Raw genomic sequence first — 19,772 nt, 5'->3', positions numbered from 1 at the left:
ACAAGGCCTCAGCTGCTCTCAGGTATTTGACTAGAAAAAGCCCAGGTGAGCTTCCCACCCCTTTTTATAAACTCTGCCCCCTTTACCTGGGTCCTTAATTGAAGGCTGCTTTTGGCCTGCCTTACCACATCGATGAGGCCGATGACCGTTGTGTTGTCTGTGGACTTCAGGAGTTCAACAGATGGGTCCCCTGAGGTGCAGTCGTTGGTGTAGAGGGAGAAGAGCAATGGGATGAGCACACATCCCTGGGGTGCGCCAGTGCTGATAGTCCAGGTGCTGGATTTTATTTTTCCCAGCCTCACCTGCTGCTTCCTGTCCATCAGGAAGTTAGTGATCCACTGACAGGTGGAGGCTGGCACGCTGAGCTGTGAGTTTATGCTGAAGTACCTCCAGAATGATGGTGTTGAACACCGAGCTGAAGTCCACAAACAGGACCCTTGCATATGTCCCTGGGGAGTCAAGGTGTTGCAGCATATGGTGCAGTCCAATGTTGACTGCACCATCCACCGACCTGTTTGTGTGGTAGGCAAACTGCAGGGGGTCCAGCAGGGGCCGTGATGTCCTGCAGATGTGTCAACACCAGTCTCTCTAAGGATTTCATGACAACAGACGTCAGTGCAATGGGCCTGTAGTAATTAAATCCTGTGATGGAGGATTTCTTGGGGACAGGCATGATCACGGAGCGCCTGAAGCATGATGGGACTTCACACAGCTCCAGTGAACGGTTGGAGATCTGCGTGAAGGTGGGGGCCAGCTGGTCAGCACAGACTTTCAGGCAGGAGGGGGACAATAACTACATTTCACATTTACTTTTTTGGAGGTTTTCATTCTGCATAGTGCAAATGTGGGCATAAACAAAGGGTTACCAGCCATCAGCAATTAAAATCCCAAGATAGATTCAGACTGCTGTCAATATTTGGCATGTGTTCGACCATTACAAGGCAAATCAATAACTTCATAAATGTGATTTTGCCAATAACAAGACATAGAACGAAGGCCTCTAACTAAAGTTATTTTAACCCAATTGGTCGCAACCTTTTTTGGTTTGTGATGCTTTAAAATTAAGTCTATTTGTGATTCTTCCTTTTAGGTTATAAGAACAGGGTGGACAGGAATCATGTACACAAAAACTGGGGAAACAATGCTTTAATTAAAATTTGTCGTCCTATATGAACACATTCAACGTGTTATTGTTTGTTAGTATTCCACAAATACTTAATATTTAGATAGGCTCATGTTGCATTACATTAACCAGATTAAGATAAACCGTTTCTGATTCTGTTGATAGAAATGATGTCAGCTGAAAAGATAAGTTAAGTGTGTCACAAAAATAACATTTAACAATGCACTCAACACTTGTGACAGCAAGAGATAATGTAAGCATCATTCATTTTGTAATAGCATTGATCAGTTCAAGTAAGCAGCTCTCAGTCCATGTCCTCTTCCACGGTCTGTGTCTTCACTTCAACTTTTTGTGCAGGGATGTAGGAGCCCATCCCCGCCGCTCTATCGGCCTCCTCATGCGTGTAGGGCCCCTCTCTGAGCTGTTTCAATCTGGATGGAGAAAGACAAAGAGGGAATCTCTGAAGATTACAGGGATAATTGGCCACTGCACAGTTATAGGGGACAGAAACTAGGCAAACAATTTTCAACCCAAAAATGTGAGTGTATAATACAAGAATGCATGGATGAAATATGGTGCCTTACCGTCTTTTGTGCACTTTAGTTTTGAAGTGCTCTTTCATGGACCTCAAATCCACAAAATATCTCCTGCAAGACATGAAGTACACAGTGTTAGACGCCAACTGCAAAATATAGTTTTATTATAACTTAAATCAGGTAATTTGAATGAGTTAAAGATCTCTTTTTCAAAATTGACTAATCACAACCAGTAACACAGAAACAAGACGAGTTGCTTTCAGGATCGGCAAGACATTCTGTCAGTTTCAGAATCAGTACAGTCAATATCTGGGCTTCTTGGTATTCTGCTTAATAGCACCAAATGTTAATTGAGAAATAAACTGTGATGTATTGTTGTGGATTAAGCTAAGGTGCAGAATTGAAGGTAGGTGAAATAAGCCCCCACCTCTACCAGCTGCAACATGTGATGCCTACAGACCAATGCGTCAACATATATTAACAATAATGTACATTATTTTGAAATGTGCCATTTTACATAAACGCTTTCAAGAGGGTAAGACGATTTTGATGCTAATGCACATTTATTTTAGTAAGATTTTGAATGCAGCACTTTGTAAATTGCCACTGTGATAATGCCACTTAAGTAATATATCAGAGTACTTCCCCCATCCTTGGTTAGTTCAGCTCATCTACAATGTGTGATGATATTAAGTAAAGGATGAGGACCAATACGATGATGATGACCAAAGTAAATGACCAACAACAAGTGTTATCCTGATTCAACCCGCTTTTAAGACAAACCGGTACAATTCATCTCAACTCACGCGCAGTGTAAACAGTAGTGTTGAGCACATCCCGTCACATCGATGTCCACCGCCTGATGGAGCAGAGCGGCTGCGATCTCAGGCTTCATGTCTGCGTGGATCTGGTCCAGATCTTTAGTCTTGTGTTTGTTCTTCCATGTCCTTCCGATGTGCTTCTTTGCGTCACTTTTGTGGTTTCCCGTTTGTCTGGACTTGCCCATGATCGATCCTGGAGAGTAGAAACCCGTAAATCCAGATATCAACCAATGTAGACGTTTTATACACGGACACGGACTTTAAGCTATCAAATCAGGTCTTGTGGAGTACAATGTGTATCCATCAGAAATGATCAGCTCAAGAAAACAAGTGATTTAGCAGATTTCCTTCTAAAAAACACCGTCGTATACCAAGTTAAGCTTGTCTTACCTTTAAACGCGTGGCCGAGAGGAAGCTATTGTACTTCCGGGTCAAGGGACGTACAAAGAAAGTGCATTTCTGTAGGGGGCGCTAAACGTCACTATTTAGCAAACCAGGTAGTAAAAAGAAAATAAACATGATGTCACACTATAATCATGAAATATGAGGAGTAAACCAAGTAAATGGATAAATCAAACAACAAAATACACAGATTAACATTTGCCTCAGCCCATTTTTTATGTTTATTTCCTGAATTAACTCTCACTCATATTAGATTATGTACATGTCACATATTGAGTGGGAAAGCATTCAAATAGCAGTACTATTTTACAATTAAATCGTGTTTATTCAAAGTGATTTGCCAAGTGCGAAAATGTGGAGCTATCGGGTAAATGTATGGCCAAGCTCATGATTTCCAATGAAAGTGTGGTTATTATATTTAAATCTGTAACAGAAGTGTATATGGTTGTCGTTTATTAATAAACGATAAACTCAAAGATGACAGGTCATAATTGGAATTAAGGGAGAGAAAAGAAAAAATTATGTTAGCGAAGGAATTAAATTGAAGTTTACTAATTAACAGCAACCTACAGCAAATAATAGAAATACACTGATATCTCATTTCTCCTAGTCGTCCCAATATCCCAATATGTTCGTGTGAAGTTCAACCGACATATCCTAAACATTCCGACAGCACTTGAAGGCGGCGTCAGACCGCACTGCTTACGCGCTGTGGCGGAGAGCGAAGATGGCGGAGAATAATGTCGAACCGGAGCACGAATGGAGCGACCGGGCCCTGGACACGGCGGACGACACTCTGGTGGCAATGGAAACCCTGCTGGCCACACTGAGAGCCTTCGAAGACGTCCTAAGGCAGCAGGAATTATCCACAGCGGCTTCCACGGAGTACTGCGACAACTTCTGCCAGGTAACGTACACACTCAGCAGCGTAGCGACCGTTAGCTCCCCGGTAGCTCACCAGCGGTTGTCTTTTCTAGCTAATCTGCGACGATGCTGGCCCACTAGCTATCTGTTCAAGTTGAGGGTTGGCCTGTAACCGTGCAGCTACTGCGCTGTCTTCTTATTCGTATTCACGCTTGCATATACTATCACGCTTCGACATTGTAACTCGTATATCGTTAGGCTAATGGTCATGCAACGTGACGTTGTCAGCTGAGTAATGTGTTGCCCTGGTTTAAGTTTTTACGGTGAGCTCCGGTGAGGTGACGTTAACTCGCGCAGCTTGGTCTAATTTTAAAACTCACTGATAAAGGGAAACCTCACGGTTGCTTGTTTACACATGGCATTGCCACAGTTTGTGCATGGTTGCTTGTGTGTGGGGCGGGGTGGACTGTTTATCCAAATGTACTCGCTAGTTGCGCCGTAATGTTGTTGTTAGCGGCGGCGAAAAGGTGAAGTCAGGTCATTTACAGAAGTTGTTCCAAATAATTTGCATGCTTTAACTTTAGCTTAGGTTGTCGTGTCAAATGCTGCGATGTCAACCGTTGCAGTGTATATTGTAGGTCTGACATGATTTTTCTGTTGATGGAGTCTTGGAACAACGGAGACTTTCTCATTCTCAATTTTATATAATCGTGAGTAGGTGAAAATAGGGGAAATGTCTTTATGTCCACCTTCAGGTGGTAACGTTCGCTGCTTTATAAAACAAGCACTTTCACTGCTCAATGCAACTGTACGTGTCTTCCAATAAAACTGGGTCACCAGCCAAAGTTGATAGTAGAGAATAGTTATTCATTAGCCAGGTCACTTACAGTTGTACTGTGTTAGGCTGTGGGCTGTTTAAACAATACGTGCAGGTTTGTTTAAAGGTCTCCTAAAGTGATACTCTCATGCACGCATATGAATGAAAAAGATATTGAGATCCTTTTCACTTTGTAATTTCCTGAACAGTGTGTTGTTGCTATTAGAGGTAAAACAACACACGTGTGCATGTATTTGTGTGTGTATCTATGTACACACGCATGTCTATGATAAACACACATAAATACAATAGTGCAGTGCAAATATGATGGAATACATTTTGAATGACTAATATAATCAGGTTGTTTTATATGAAGGACGTAGGTGGATATGTACAGTATATGAAAAATGTATATAGTGTAAAGTCATGCATTGAGTCATGCTAGAAAGTAATTTCTTCAAAAATAAATATTTTAATGGACACTTTTTTTTGACGAACATACTGACTTGGATAAATTTGTTTTTGGGGTTGATATTAAACCACGTTTGTTTTGTATTCATTTTCTGTTTAAGTCGGAAGGAGTCTGGAAGTAATTAGTACACTGACATGGGTCTCCAGGGTTGAAACCTTATTCTTGGCTCCCTTTGAGGGAGCACCATATATTTAGACTGAAGGGAATTAATGTAGTGCCTCTGTAGACATAAGCAACAAGCAGCAAGGGTTCTGCTGTCTGGAAAAGGGGACTTCTGGGATATAGATAGTGATCATTTAATATGTGATGCAGCAGGCTACACACATTGTGCTCCTTGTTCAAAGTAAAGTTGCAATAAGAGAACAGAACATTTTCTGTGCTGCAATATCTCAATTGTAACATATTTTAAAATGTTAGTATAATTTAGAGAAATACATTTTTACATTGGGATTTTGTTGAATAAATGAAGGTAATTAATTTCACAATCATTATACATTTCCGTAAATAATTAAAGCGATAAGATAGAACTGTATGTGTCCCTCCTTATCTGAGATTTGTTTTTTGTGGATGTTTGCTCGCTATTGAAGGTTCAGGTTTTTGGCATGCTGTGCGGTCGGATCCCGTCAGGCCCAATCATGAGCATCTCACACCAGACGGGGTGTCAGATGGGATCAATCGGGTCTAGACTTATCTCCCTTAGGTGTCCACTCTTATCTCCCCTAGGTGGGGAACCTCTGTTTATCGAGACAAATGGCTCTTTCACCTGATCTCTTATGTTTACTGCGGTTTTTCAGAGTACTTTACTTTGACCATAACTCTTTTTCTTTGTTCACATGTTGTGTGTTTGTAGGCACTGATGCACTACGCTGGGAGCAGGAACTCCATGGAACACGGTCTGCCTCTTCTGGAGGTCTACTGTCTGTCCATAAATTGTTTTGCTGCGGCCCGATCTCACCTCACTGCAGAGTCGGACCGAGTCGCCCTTGTTTTGAAGAGACTAGCTTTGTGAGTACTAAGAAATAGATCCAATTATAGCAAGTATTGTTTATCTTATGTCTATATTCAGCAGCTTGTGTTGTGGAGCCCTTTTAAATTTTTCACCATTTAGGTTTAAGGATAAAAGATGGTCTTCGTGTATTTTAGTAGGTCTTTAACATCCTGGGAACACAGGCTGGCCATTTTTAGTTTGCCGAATGCATTATTAATTCAGGCATTTGCTTTGAACATTTCACTTATCTGTACTTTGGATGATACAGTTCAGTTCTTCACTCGGACATCAGGATACACCCTAAAGCGGACTGGATGAATGTGCAGCTTGCTGGGTTGTTATTTGTCTTTTCGACCCATTTTCAAAACGGGGAGGGTGTTATGGAAATGTCTCGTTTCTTACATACTACTAGGGATGCACCGATCTGATCGGCGCCGATCCATATCGGCCGATATTCCCGTTATCGGTTTTGATCGGCGTTATCAAAACGGCCGATCAGATGACGTAACATCTGCGAGAACTATCAGACGTTTCAATCGCCGCGCAACGGAGACGATGCGCCCGGCGAGGGCCGCAGAGTGAGAGGTCAGAGGGGATCCTCACGCACCGAGCGGCGTCCCCGTCCTCAGAGTTGAATCTCTGGGTCAACTCAGCCGACTCACACATGTCTGAGCCCCTATAGACTGATGCTCACGTTAAACGCATTCGATAGGGAGCGTGCGAGGGTTTTGATAAAGTTAGCGGAAGGATTTAAGTGACAACATCCGGTTTTGCAAAGTTAGCGGAAAGAACCACGTGAAACCACATCCGTTTTTCAAAATAAGATGTCGACAAATCATACACTAGCATATAAAAGTAAACAATGAACTGATTTTGTATCTAGTTTCTGAGATTTAGCTTAAATTATGCTAACATTAAAACATTTTTACTGTACCAAGGAAGAGTTTATACAAATAAGTCAGACTTTTGTATGTTAAACAAAGTCCTGTAAATAGATTTCCCCAAGAGTTCCAGGAAATAAATAATGCAGATGTGTCCCATACATATCTGAAATCCCCTACAATAGCAATCAAACAATTTTAATGCATCAATTAGGACATTTTTCAAAGTAAAAGTCCTAAATGTTTAAAGAAATCTATATTTTCTTTAATGTTTGAGTTGCTTTATATATGTATTTCCTCATAGTCCTAGGCAATAATGCTACACAATAAATAGAATGCTTCAATCGACACCGTGATCGGTATTATTGGATCGGCAGATACTGATTTGAGTGATCGGTGATCGGTGATCGGTATTATCGGTGATCGGCAGGTACTGATTTCAGTGATCAGTGATCGGCACCAAAAACCTGATCGGTGCATCTCTACATACTACCCAGCATATCAAGGTTCTGAATAGATAATACAGACATCTGGGAGTTCCTGTGCTTGCCACCACCCACATTTTCCAATTACTTGTATATCACATGGGTGTGTTGCCGCCCATGGAATACATTGTTTTTTGTCTCTAAGCTGTAATACAGTAATAATTCCAACTTTGCTAAGTTAGTTATGAATTAACCCTTATAATGGAGACAAGCATGCACAAACTGGAGTGTTACTTTTGGTTAGATGTGATTTCTTTTGTACAATAAAGGGTTCATAAAGTATATCATAATAATAATAATATTGCATTTTATTTATATAGCGCTTTTCCTAGTACCCAAAGACGCTTTAAAACATTTTTTTAATCATCCTAAAAGCTATACAATAAAAACAAATTAGTTCAAATAAAAATAATATGATCATAGAGCACACAATCACACATTGAAAGCAAATTACCGCATTGACTTATTTTCTTTTACTGATACGGTCATCTAGAGATTCATAATGTCTATTGGTTCACCACGCCCACATTACTGCTTCCATCACCCTTCCTACGTATGCAAAAGTTTTTGTATTTTAAGTTGAATACAAAGACCGCTGTGTAAAGTGTGATGCAACATAAAAAACATGTCACCACTCTTCATTCCTTTTTTCAAACAATCCTCATTGACATATTTAATGTATGGATATGTGAAGTTAACTCGGAGCTTGAGAATACTTTGTTATACCACCAAACATTTTGGAAATATCACAGAATGTATTTATTATACTTTACAAACTTCAAGGATACAGTGTTTATTTTTTCATGGTTTAGGAATAAAACCTCCATAATTATCCTAATTAATATAAATCCCTGTCAAATTGTTGTCATTTCTTGTAGGAGCTGTTTTGAACTGCTGCTGTCAGTGCCTGAGAATGAAATCCCATATGAAGCCTGGGTACAGTTCCACCACTCTGTTCAGGTACTGGACCTTATTTCAAAACATTGTTTGCTGATGGGTTACAGACCTCTCCTCAAGTAAAATAAGGTGTAAAGAAAAAGACCATTCTGTTCGTGCCTCAGCAAGTGTTATCAAAAGCCTTCCGAGAGGAGGCGATTGAAGTGCGAGGAAAAGCTTCTCTGAGGTGGTGCAGAGTTAAAGTTCTGTTTGCTCCTTGTTCAGTCTAAGCCACCTGTGTTTATCACGTCTAACTTATCCTTGGTAGATAGTTATATATATGTGAATACATTCTTGCTGGACATAACTGTGAAATACTATGGAGAGACATAGAGAGACGTATTAACTCATTGCCAGGCGGACATCAAGCTAATGAATATAGTCCGTGTTTTTGACGGCAAAGGAAAAGTGAAAACTGGGACGCTTGAGCTCAGCTAACTTAACCTGACAGCTGTCCGTGTGCACAGTACAGTGATATATGTTTATATAAATAACAACTTCCAATCTCAAAAAGGAGGAATGGAGAGATCTTATTCTGAGTTGAGTTACTTGATGCTGGGTGATATTTGAATGTGATGACAAAACACATTGTTCAAAGAAATGACTGACGGCCCATAACAGCGGTAGCTTCAGATAGTCCTGAGTAACAAACGATTAAAACAGGAATTTGATTCTGACATAAATTAAACCTTTGGTACGTGCGCATTGAATCACTGAGGAAATAAAACAGAGAGAACCAGCAAGCAGGTTAGGTTATCTGTGACCACAGTAGCTGACCCCAAGTTTAAATTACCTCTCTGAAACTCCAGTGTTTGCCTTAACTCGGGATTAACAAACAGTGTTTTCACGAAACCCGCTTTCTGAAATGGGGTCCTGAGTGTTTTCAGAGGTTTTTTTGAAAAAGTAAATGCATTTTGCTTACAGATAATGGTATGTTATGTAGTGATATGAACTAATGGCCTTTTTAAATAGTTCCTTTGTAAAACTAATTAGCTCATGAAATTATTGCATTGTAGTATTGGAACTTCTGGAAGGGTGTAGCAGTGTCGGAAAAAATGGCTTTATTTATTCGATTTTCTGAATTATTTGTCTAGTTTTCAGGAACTGAACAAATGGTTATTTAAAAATTGTATTTAGATATAAAAAGGTATGTGTCTCCTGCAGATTGCCCATGATACCTTGCTGCAGTATGGTAGCACAGACCTCCAAGCGTTACTCCAGATCACAGGAGAGGGAGGAGCGTGGAGCAACCCTGTCCTTACATCTCTCCTCACCGGCCAGCCCACCAGCCTAGAAGAAGGTTGGAATATAATCAACATTTCTAGGTCATTTCATTTGGACCGCTTTACCTTTTAGCACTTAGTGTCGCGTTGGCCGAGTGATGGTAGTTTGCTCATCAGATCTTCTTTGCTTTCTGTCGCTAGTTGATGCATACATCAGCTTGGAGGGTGAGGGCTTCATGGAGATGCGTGTGAAGCACCTGGAGAAGATGGGGGAAGTGGCCAAAGCAGTGGTGCTGGCCAAAGCGTGCACTGAATGCAGCGTCATCTCCAACCAAGCTACTTTTCGACAAACATTTGCCTCCCTGCTTTGTCACCTGCTGCCCAATGAAGAGGCCATCATGGAGGTATTGCACCACTTTGTGTTTGAACAGTGACAGGAATACTTTCACTTGACTTTAAGTTATTGCCATGATGCTCTTTTAGCATCGTCATACAGTTGAGCCTCATTTAGTCAGCTTTGACTACTATGATTAAATGTTGCATAATGACGATGGTTCAGACAAGCAAGACAAATCTATTCACATATTGAGGTGGCCGCAAAACCTACAACCTAAATGTTGCAATCAAGATTTAATGAGAGGTGTGAACAGTTTAAAGTAATGGTTACATATTTGAAATCTTCTGCTCAACATGCATGAAGAGACGTATGTTTCTGGCAGCATGTGTTGAGGGCTCACAGCAGCCTGTCAGACTCTGGCAGAGCCCAGATGATGCACCATCTATTGTTAGCAGTTGAACACACAAGCATCGACTGGTAATATAAAATAGATTTTATTAGAATACTGAATAAAAATGTGGTAATGTTTGCAGGCCAAATCTTTTAAATATAAATATAAAAAGGTGTCTATTTATATAGTGTGCCGTCTCCAAAAATGGAGCCTCAAATTCACATGGAGACTTAAGAGGACTTTAGATTGAGGAACAATTCAATTCAATTCGAAGTCGCTTTACAGTTCAGAGTCCAGTAGTCATACACACACAGTCATTCGGTGGTGGTAAGCTACATCAGTAGCCACAGCTGCCCTGGGGCAGACTGACGGAAGCGTGGCTGCCAATCAGCGCCTACGGCCCCTCCGACCACCACCAACATTCATTCACATCCATACGAACCGGGGTGAGGCTGCGGTGCATGTTTTTATGATGGTGGGGGAAACCGGAGTGCCCGGAGGAAACCCACGCAGACACGAGGAGAACATGCAAACTCCACACAGAAAGGACCTGGAATGACCGGGACGACCGGGATTCGGACCCAGAGCCGTCTTGCTGTGAGGCGACAGTGCTAACCACTGAGCCACCGTGCTGCTTTAAGTCTACTCTTAAATGAGGTGACTGTGTCTGCCTCCCGGACTGAAGGTGGAAGCTGGTTCCATAGAAGAGGAGCTTGATAACTAAAGGCTCTGGCTCACATTCTACTTTTTAAGACTAGGAACTACAAGTAGTCCCGCATTTAGTGAGCGTAGCTCTCTAGTGGGGCAATATGGTACTACAAGCTTCTTAAGATATGATGGTGCATCACCAATCAAGGCTTTGTACGTTAAGAGAAGAATTTTAAAAGTGAATCTTGATTTTACTGGGAGCCAGTGCAGAGCAGCTAGTGCAGGAGTGATGTGATCTCTTTTCTTAGTTTTAGTGAGAATACGAGCTGCAGCATTCTGGATCAACTGGAGGGACCTAAGAGACTTATTAGAGCAGCCTGATAATAGACTTGTTGTGGCATCTTTTTTGTCTTTCCAGCACAGCTTTTCTGATCATAAGAACAAAGAGTTGGCATTGACTCGGGCAATGATCTGTGCCATTTTAATTTGGTTTAGTTTGTTTAAACCAAAGATACTTGTGTAGCAGTCGTCCTCCTTATACTCACAATGCAAGTCCTCCGTAAACTCATTGTTTGGTCTTGCGTCTGGACTGGCGGGTATCTCCACTCCCCCACATTTCTCGGTATGTTGTCAGTTAAAAACCTTGTTGGTTCAGTCCTATATTATCGTTAGAGCTGTTGAAGGATCACATGTCCCACTATTGGTCAACCCCGTATTCTAACCTTTCCTTACTTTTGATGCATATAATCGACCAATTTATTGAAATATTAAAAGTTAAATTCAATATAAAAGCCTACATATTGTGTTTGTGTATTGATCTTAATACCTCACTACATTGTTTTTTGTGTTTGCTTTACCATATAATTGTTTCTAGAATTTTCATTTTGGAAATTATTAACATACACAAAATATAAGACCTTAATTCTTGTTTGAATAGTGTCCTTTCTACTTAACATTATAAATAATCCTATATATTATTGGAATATCAGGTGGCTGTCATCTGTACTGTATTTTACTACATTACCATGACAAATTAGTAATACAAATGTCTTGATTTGCATAATGGGCTTTTTTGATTTGTTTAATACAATCTTTGAAAGTAATTCATGTGACCGACAACTGATGGTGAAAACACAGCATTTTTTATTGACGTTGACAAAGCAATCTATACCTGATCCGCTTCAACGTCAGCTTGAGTACCAATCTGACGTCATAATGGTGTATCCCTAATTGACATTTTAATTTGAGCATAATTTCTCACTGGGTCTAGAGGAATTGATTATACTCAGTATTACACATGTGATTTACAAACGTTAATTTAGATAATGCATAGAGGGCGTCTTGTTGTAGTTTTTAAGCCGTCAGCATTGTGTTTACTCCTTGAACAGATATCCAGACTTGACTGTAAGGATGTACTGGAGATCACGTGTAGTTTGGAGACCGAGGGGGAGGAGAACACCGCCTTCATCTTGTGCACAACTTTCCTGACACAGCAGCTACAGCAGCAGAGCCTTTACTGCTCCTGGTGAGTCGTCAAGCCAGGAGATTTGGTGGACTGCATGTAAAGTACATTTATGTATTTATGGCTGCGATCAAATGAAAGGAGCCTGAACAAATAAGTTGTTTCCTTGTTCTTGTTGTTGTCATCAAAGAGTCAATCAAATGAGGGTATAGTTTTAACCCTTGTGTTGCCTTCGGGTCAATTTGACCCGATTCAATGTTTCACCCTCCTGTCGCCTTCGGGTCAATATGACCCGATTCAATGTTTAACCCTCCTGTTACTTTTATATTTACTAACATATTTTACCCTTGAGGTCAATATGACCCCAGCTATTAAAATCTCCAGAAAATTATTAGAATTAATATTGTTTTCCAAGTTTAAGTGTGAGGTACTTTATGTTTGTTTGTTGACTCCCGAAAGAACACCGACATTAAACATTGAATCGGGTCAAATTGACCCGAAGGCAACACAAGGGTTAAGAAGGACATTTGAAAATAACTTACTTCTTTTCTATCCAAAGGGAGTTGACCCTGTTGTGGAGTAAGCTTCAGAAGAGGATCGACCCCTCATCGACCCCTCTTCTGGAACGATGCCTTCAGCTAGGTGCCATTGCCAAAACCGTCCACCATTTGCTTTGCTTGGTCCGCGTCATTCAGACAGGGGTGAGCCCAACAGCCATACTGTCCCTTTGTAATACTAGTTTGAGTTGGTGCATTGGTTCTATACGGTTTTCCTTTTCACCAGTTAGACAGTGTCTCCACTAGGTTGTCCAGGTCAGTTCGGTTAATTTTGCGTGTCATTTCTCAAAAATTGTAAATGGAACAACTCCATTTTTGGTGCCAACTTAATTGAGGTTCCAAGTGAGCTGATCAGAGAGAATTGTCTCCCGGCATAGATGACGTACTGCACAAACCCGCCACTTTAAATTGATTTTCTTCCCTCGATAGCGTCTGCAATTTTCACTTGACCAATTTAGAAAAATGGCAGCGTTCCTCTGTGAGATGATCAACTGAGAATCATCAGCTACACTGAGTGGGTACAATCTGCAGTGGAAACGGGCCTGGTACTTAAATTGGGTCAAGCCGAGCCGAACCACGCAGTGGAAACACCGCAGTAGGTATTGGTACTAAGGAGCCTCAGGAACTAAAAGTTGCTATTAAGAGCTTCTGGATTGTTTTTTTTTACAAACCAGAAAGAACCAGAACTATTTGGAAAATCAGTCCGATACCAGATTTGTATTCATTATGTATTTGACCAGAGTCCGTACAGAACATGCTAATTATGTTTGCTATGAATTGCTTTGATATTTCAGAATGAATACACTGATTATTTAAAAGGGCTAATGCTAATATTACATCACTTTATTTTCAGACGGAGGAAATAGGGATACCTGCCTCAGTAGAACTTTGTGTCAAAGCCCTGCAACTTCCAAAGCAGGATGACTCGGACTCGAGGATCTCTGTCTGTAAGACAATGTCCTTCCTACTTCCAGGGGATCTTGAAGTATTGCGTGCCTGCCTCCTCACAGAGTTCCTGCTCGGGCCCAGCCAGGACGTCTTCGGGTCCCTTCGGGAGGTTTACTTACGCCCAGACCAAAAGTATGGCCAGGAGATTGAGGTCATATCCAACTCATTACGCTGCGAGCTGCTATTAGCACTGAAAGCATACTGGCCTTTTGACCCTGAATTCTGGGATTGGAAAACTCTCAGGTGTCACTGCATTGCCCTTTTAGGGTTGATGCCGGAGTCCGAAGAGGAGGGGGAGGAGGAGGGTAAAGATGAGCCACAGGGAATCACGGTGAAAGTAGAATCTGAGCATCAAATGAGGATTGATGGACATGTTGATGGTCCTTGGCAGTCTTCTGACTTCCCAGGCAAATCAGAAACAAAGAAAAACAGGTTCTGCTGTCAGATTTGCAAGAGGTTGGTCACTGACACCCAACTCGTTCACCACTCCAGAAGACATGAAAAGGACAACAGACACCCCTGCCCTCTGTGTTTGGAAAAGTTTAAGAGCAGAAGGGATCTTGTGCCTCATCTGAAAGACCATGTGCAGAGTGCAAAACATCTCGACATAAAGAAAGAAGATGGGCAGACACTGATGAATGAGGCTGATATTGAACCAGGGGAGATCACCGTTGACCCTTCCTTAATGCAGTATTACAAATCCACACGTGATCCAGCTGTGCTGCACCACATCGTGCAACAAGCCAAGACGGTGAAGGAGACAGATGTGGACAATGACGAGCATGTCACATTCGAATACATTGACCAACACTTCAGTGTCCAGAACCGGGATGAGTATCCGTGCCCAGGAACCGGGTGCACTCGGACTTTTAAACATTCCAAGTACTTATATGTCCATTTAAAGTCCGAGCACAAAGGGGATGAGGGTGTGAAATATTTTCATCAGGTGAGAGACGAGCGGGAGAAGTGCGTTTTTTGTAAACGCCATTTTGCTTCTGCATACCATCACCGCAAACATCGAAGAGTTCACTATGGTGATCTGCCTTACATGTGTGTGGTTATGGATTGTGGCGCTCAGTTTGTTACTTCCAATGAACTCGTCACACACAAACAGACCCATGGCTATCACCTAAACTACCAGTGTGACCTCAAAGATTGTTACGTCACGTACTCAGACCTGGGACAAATCTATCACCACGAAGCACAGCATTTCAGAGATGCTGCCTTTACCTGCTCTAGCACTGACTGTCATAAATACTATTTATCCAAAAAAGAATTTATGACTCATTTATCCACACACAACATCACCTTCTCTGAAGAAGACTTTGAGGCTCAGAGAAAGGCAAAGCGGAAACTTCTTGGGACGGTTACTGAGGCAACAATACGCTCTAGTAAATCAGTTGATGATAAGGAGACTGTAAATGGAGAAGTCCTAAACGCTTCTGCAGTAAGTTGTGCTTCCTCTTTGCATGCATCAGATAGCAAGGAGCCCAAAGCTACAACGACTGACAGCAAGGAGCCCAAAGCTACAACGACTGACAGCAAGGAGCCCAAAGCCACAATGACCTTGGTTGCGGTGTGTTTTGATGGAAGTAAGTTCACCTGTGGTTTTGAAAAGTGTGGCATGACCTTCTCCAGAGCCAGAGATGTCCAGAGGCATTTTAAATGTGCCCACCCAGAACACCTTAAGCTAGAGAACAAAGAGCACAAACATGACAAAGAGCGGGGCTCAAAGTCCAAAGGGATAAAGACTGAAACTGAGCCAGACAGTAAGGAGAAGGGAAAAGAGGAGTACTCGACTCCAGTTCAATCCATGGAGGCTGGCGATGAAAGAAAAGAAGCCACTCAGCCCAAAAATAGCAAAACAAACTCTTTAAGCCTTCAAACTGAAAATGATGGTCTGAGTGAAATTCTCGTTGGGCTCGGTAAATTGGACCTGAATTCTTCATCAGCTCGCAGTGTGAAAAGTGAGGCCTCTGAGTCGACTCCATCCAACATAGCTCTTCATCAGGCAATCATGGCAACACCTCCCGTTGTGTTGATTCAGAAGAAGCCCTTTCTTGAAGAGAAGGTTAAAGTCAAAACTGAGCAAGCAACAGAAGCTGCTGAAGAAGGCAGTGTGGACTCATTAGCCACTGCTAAGCCATTTATCTGTCGGATCAAAGATTGCTGCTTTAGGACCGCTCAGAGTTTCAGCTTACGCCGCCACTATAACACCAGACATGGCCACACTATAGAGCAGGCTAAAAAGTTGACAACATCTTTTAAGCCTTACGTGTGCCAGCTTTGTTCCTGGAGTCACAGACAGAAAAATTTGTTGAGGTCGCACTATATTCAGATACACAACCTGAGTGAGACTTTGGTGGACAAAATAAGCTTTGAATCTTCACGGTTTAAGGGAAAAGACTCCAAACAACATGCATCTCAGCTCTTGACAATGCATGGGAAAAAAGTATGGAAGAAAGTGCTCCCCGAGTTGCAATGCCAACAGGAGAAAAAAAAATCAACTGTGGTAAGAGAAAATGGACAAAATTTACTGACTGACAATCATTCTCCGTCTGAAGAGATCGGAGAGGGAAAAGAGAAAGCCGACGATCAAAAGGGACAAAGTGAGGATACGACCACACAACAGGTCAGAACTACAAGACGTCTGGTAGCCAAAAGTAATCTCTGCTATATTTTGGATAAATTCAGTAAACCCTTTCATTGTGTCGCGAAAAACTGCGATGCTGCTTTTTCCACCCAGGGAGGCCTGGTACGCCACCTCCAGCTGATACATCATTACAATCGCTCCCAGCTCTTGTTGGAAAAAGATTTTGATGCGCATCGCAGACCAGAAGTGAGAAAAGAGCCTGCCAAGAAAAGGCCGTTGCCTAACTTCGATGAACCTCAGCCCCAGTACAAGTGTCACTTTGCCAACTGCACCTCGTCCTACCACCTTAAGAGCAGCCTCGTGCGACACACTCGTGATGTACACTCTCAGCCACAAGACCTAATAAGATGCAATTTTGAAGGATGCACAAGGGTGTTCAGCCATAATGATGCACTTAAGAAACATACACTTTATAGTCACTGTGAGTATTACGATTCACTGGTGGTACGTCTGCAGAGCACTCACAAAAAGTCAATTACTGGATGCCAAAAGAAGCTTATCGTCGCAACACAAAGTCCCCGGAAAGAAGAACCCAGTTCAACCACGCAAGCTGAGGGGTCCAGTCCAAAGCCCGACGTGAACCCCGAGTCAGAGGAAATGAAAGAGGAGACGACTGTGGAGAAGAAAGTGTCAGGAGAAAATAAAAGCGAGAGAAGAAATCCCCGCAGCTGGTATGCCGTCAGATCTCATGAAGAAGCGCTCCAGATGTGCCGGGATCGCTCTATGAGCGTGGCCTACCCGTGCATGGTCCAGGACTGTGATTCTGTTGTCGTGTACTTGAAGAGCTTGCACCGTCACTACCTGAACGTTCACCACATGAGTCGGGAAGAGCTTTCTGAGAATATAGCGGAGCTGGTTTTTAATGCGAAGCAACTGGAGGAATTGATTCAGAGGAAGTCGGTCAGGCCAGCAGTCCAGGAAGCGTGTACCCCCAATGGAGTTCGCAAAATGGAGTATCAGGCAGAGCCAGAAAACACAGGAGGGCTACCTGCGCCCATGAGCTTACACAACATCAAGGCAGAGACAAAGGAGGATGCACTGGGGTTCTCTGAAGAGGAAGAGGAGCATGAGACGCCACCTGTTGAGAGAAATGGCGTCCTTGTTGGCGCAGATGAGGTGCTTTACGGTGAGCCGAGCACCGGTGGGCAACCCGAAGACACGGCTGCAGCCACACAGAACGGTCAGAAACCGGAGGAGAGACTAAGCTTGGATAAAATCAAACCTCTTCTTCGTCCCCTCACTGTTGACCTCTCTCCACCGTGCTCGCTGCGCTTCACTGCCGAGGAGGCCTTCCTCGGCGTATCGAGCACCAAGGACGGGGGCAAAATGTCCAACGGTTCAGCACCGTTGCCGACTCTTGTTCGCCAGCCATTAAAACGGAAAAACGAATTGTCTGAACCGCCTTCAAACCTGAAAGACACTCGGCCTCACAGCCCTCCGCCACACCCTTTTGACATTGTCGCCTATAAGCCGACTGACTATGATTCCTCATTCCTGAGGTTTATCCAGGAGACGAGCCCAAAAGACAAGAATACCGTTTCTGGTAAACGGCGAGACTCTTTCAGACGTAGTTGTTCTGTGAAGGAGAACAACCAGCTGCGAATCTCTCACACCCGCAGCAGGCGCACTCATTCCCCGCTGCTGAAGCCCCACGCGATGACCAGAGACTTCACATCAATCCAGAACTTGAAATCCATCTTGGACAAAGCCCTGGCTGGGTGTGGGGACCTGGCGATTAAGCAGCTTCAGTACCTCAGACCTGTCGTGGTCCTGGGGAGACCAGTGTGCAGCACCAGCCTGCCTGGCCTCTTTCCAGCGGACAGCAAACTGCTTCTTGGGAGTTAATTTAACTGAGCACCTTTTTAACATAGCCATGACAAATAACACTGTATTTTTACAATCTGTACCAGTATTTTTCTTTCTCCCAAAATATTAGGATTCGCTGCTTTTTAAGTTGCCAAACTGATTAATTACAGAAATTATATTAGCATTAAGATCAATAACGAGCTTAAACGACGCACATTGGATACAGGTGGATTGTGTTTTTTTTTTTTTTTACATCTGTGATTAGAAAGCTTTCAGATAACACCTGTTATGTTAACTCATTATGAGTATGTATATACTGTAGTTATGCAAGATAATGTACAGATTTTCAGATTGTTAGAAATGGTCATTAGTGTATTGCAAGGCCTTCTCAGTTGTGTGAAAATATGACTTCAAAACATTTTCGTTCCTGAAAAAATACAAGAGGAATTATGTTTTATTATTTTTCACTTTGGTTTCTATTAAATATGTGTTGGAATGCAGTGGACATGCATCGAACACTTTTTAAAGAAATAAATGTGGAAACGAAGCCCTCTACTTTCTGAAATGTGTAAGTGACTTTATTTTTTTTATATGCAAAGTCACGGAAATGGCATCGTGGGAGCTGTTTGCTAAGTTGAAAATACACTTAACTAATTTAAAATCATCTGTGTTGTGTCTGTTATTCCACTGCCTGTAATATAGTATTTACTATTAATGGTACACAATAAGGTGCTGTTATCAGAAATTTAGTGTATGTGCGTGTGTGAGGCAAATGTGTTGAATTAAAGTTTCACATAAACATTCTGCAATACTGCAGCATGATAATATTGTACACAGTGGGAGATTGTTTTTATATGTTTCTGATAAAATACTATACACGCTTATATGGTCGGGCTCCTTACAGTTATAGGTTATTTTCTTTTGAATAAAACTTCTGTTTGTATTTATTTTTTTGCGTCGGTAATAATTCTACACTGACCATAAAATATATATTTTTTTAAATTTAAGACCCAAGCTTTAAACAGTAAACTACTTTTGCCATACTACCTCTCAAAACCACCAACCATATTGTTAAACAATGCCGAGGTCCTTCTTGTGGCACTGCAGTGTACATTATCGTAAAAGGGATGATTTATTTTCATTATTTTAGCCGATTGTTGTAAACGACTATACATAGTTTATTTTTGTTTAAAAAACAGGGAAATCATACATTTACATTACATGTCATTTAGCAGACGCTTTTATCCAAAGCGACTTACAATAAGTGCATTTCAACCTAGAGTATAAACTAAGAACAACAAGAATACAGAAAGTAGCATTTCCTCAACATAGTCGAACTACAAAAGTACCATAAGAGCTCTCTAAGTGCCACTGAAGTGCAAATCTGTGTTTTAATCCAGATATAGTCGGAAAAGGTGTGTT

The 19,772-nt window shown here is 41.9% G+C and overlaps 2 protein-coding genes across 3 annotated transcripts; one reads left to right on the top strand and one right to left on the bottom strand.

Annotated features, from left to right (window-relative positions):
• Positions 1-1,130: 1,130 nt before the first annotated feature.
• Positions 1,131-3,671, bottom strand: znf593 (zinc finger protein 593). 2 transcript variants are annotated; one of them, XM_056426431.1, is made up of 4 exons: positions 3,589-3,671; positions 2,466-2,673; positions 1,708-1,770; positions 1,131-1,554 (listed from the first exon to the last, which is right to left on the bottom strand). In XM_056426431.1, exons 2-4 carry the CDS (start codon positions 2,663-2,665, stop codon positions 1,428-1,430), a joined length of 390 nt encoding a protein of 129 aa, XP_056282406.1. In that variant the 5' UTR covers positions 2,666-2,673; positions 3,589-3,671; the 3' UTR covers positions 1,131-1,427. The 2 variants fall into 2 exon arrangements, with proteins under 2 accessions (XP_056282406.1, XP_056282407.1); XM_056426432.1 differs by lacking the exon at positions 3,589-3,671 and adding an exon at positions 2,871-2,929.
• Positions 1,569-19,234, top strand: rlf (RLF zinc finger). Its single transcript, XM_056426429.1, has 9 exons — positions 1,569-1,661; positions 3,556-3,789; positions 5,886-6,040; positions 8,268-8,349; positions 9,490-9,625; positions 9,750-9,952; positions 12,313-12,449; positions 12,946-13,087; positions 13,797-19,234. The coding sequence occupies exons 2-9, from the start codon at positions 3,610-3,612 to the stop codon at positions 18,387-18,389; spliced, it is 5,628 nt and encodes a 1,875-aa protein (XP_056282404.1). The 5' UTR covers positions 1,569-1,661; positions 3,556-3,609; the 3' UTR covers positions 18,390-19,234.
• The last annotated feature ends 538 nt before the right edge of the window (positions 19,235-19,772 follow it).

Source organism: Pseudoliparis swirei, chromosome 11 (genome assembly GCF_029220125.1).
Source record: "Pseudoliparis swirei isolate HS2019 ecotype Mariana Trench chromosome 11, NWPU_hadal_v1, whole genome shotgun sequence".
NCBI lineage: Eukaryota > Metazoa > Chordata > Actinopteri > Perciformes > Liparidae > Pseudoliparis > Pseudoliparis swirei.
The sequence above is the reverse complement of the archived record's forward strand: the minus strand, read 5'-3'. Positions and strand labels throughout refer to the sequence as shown.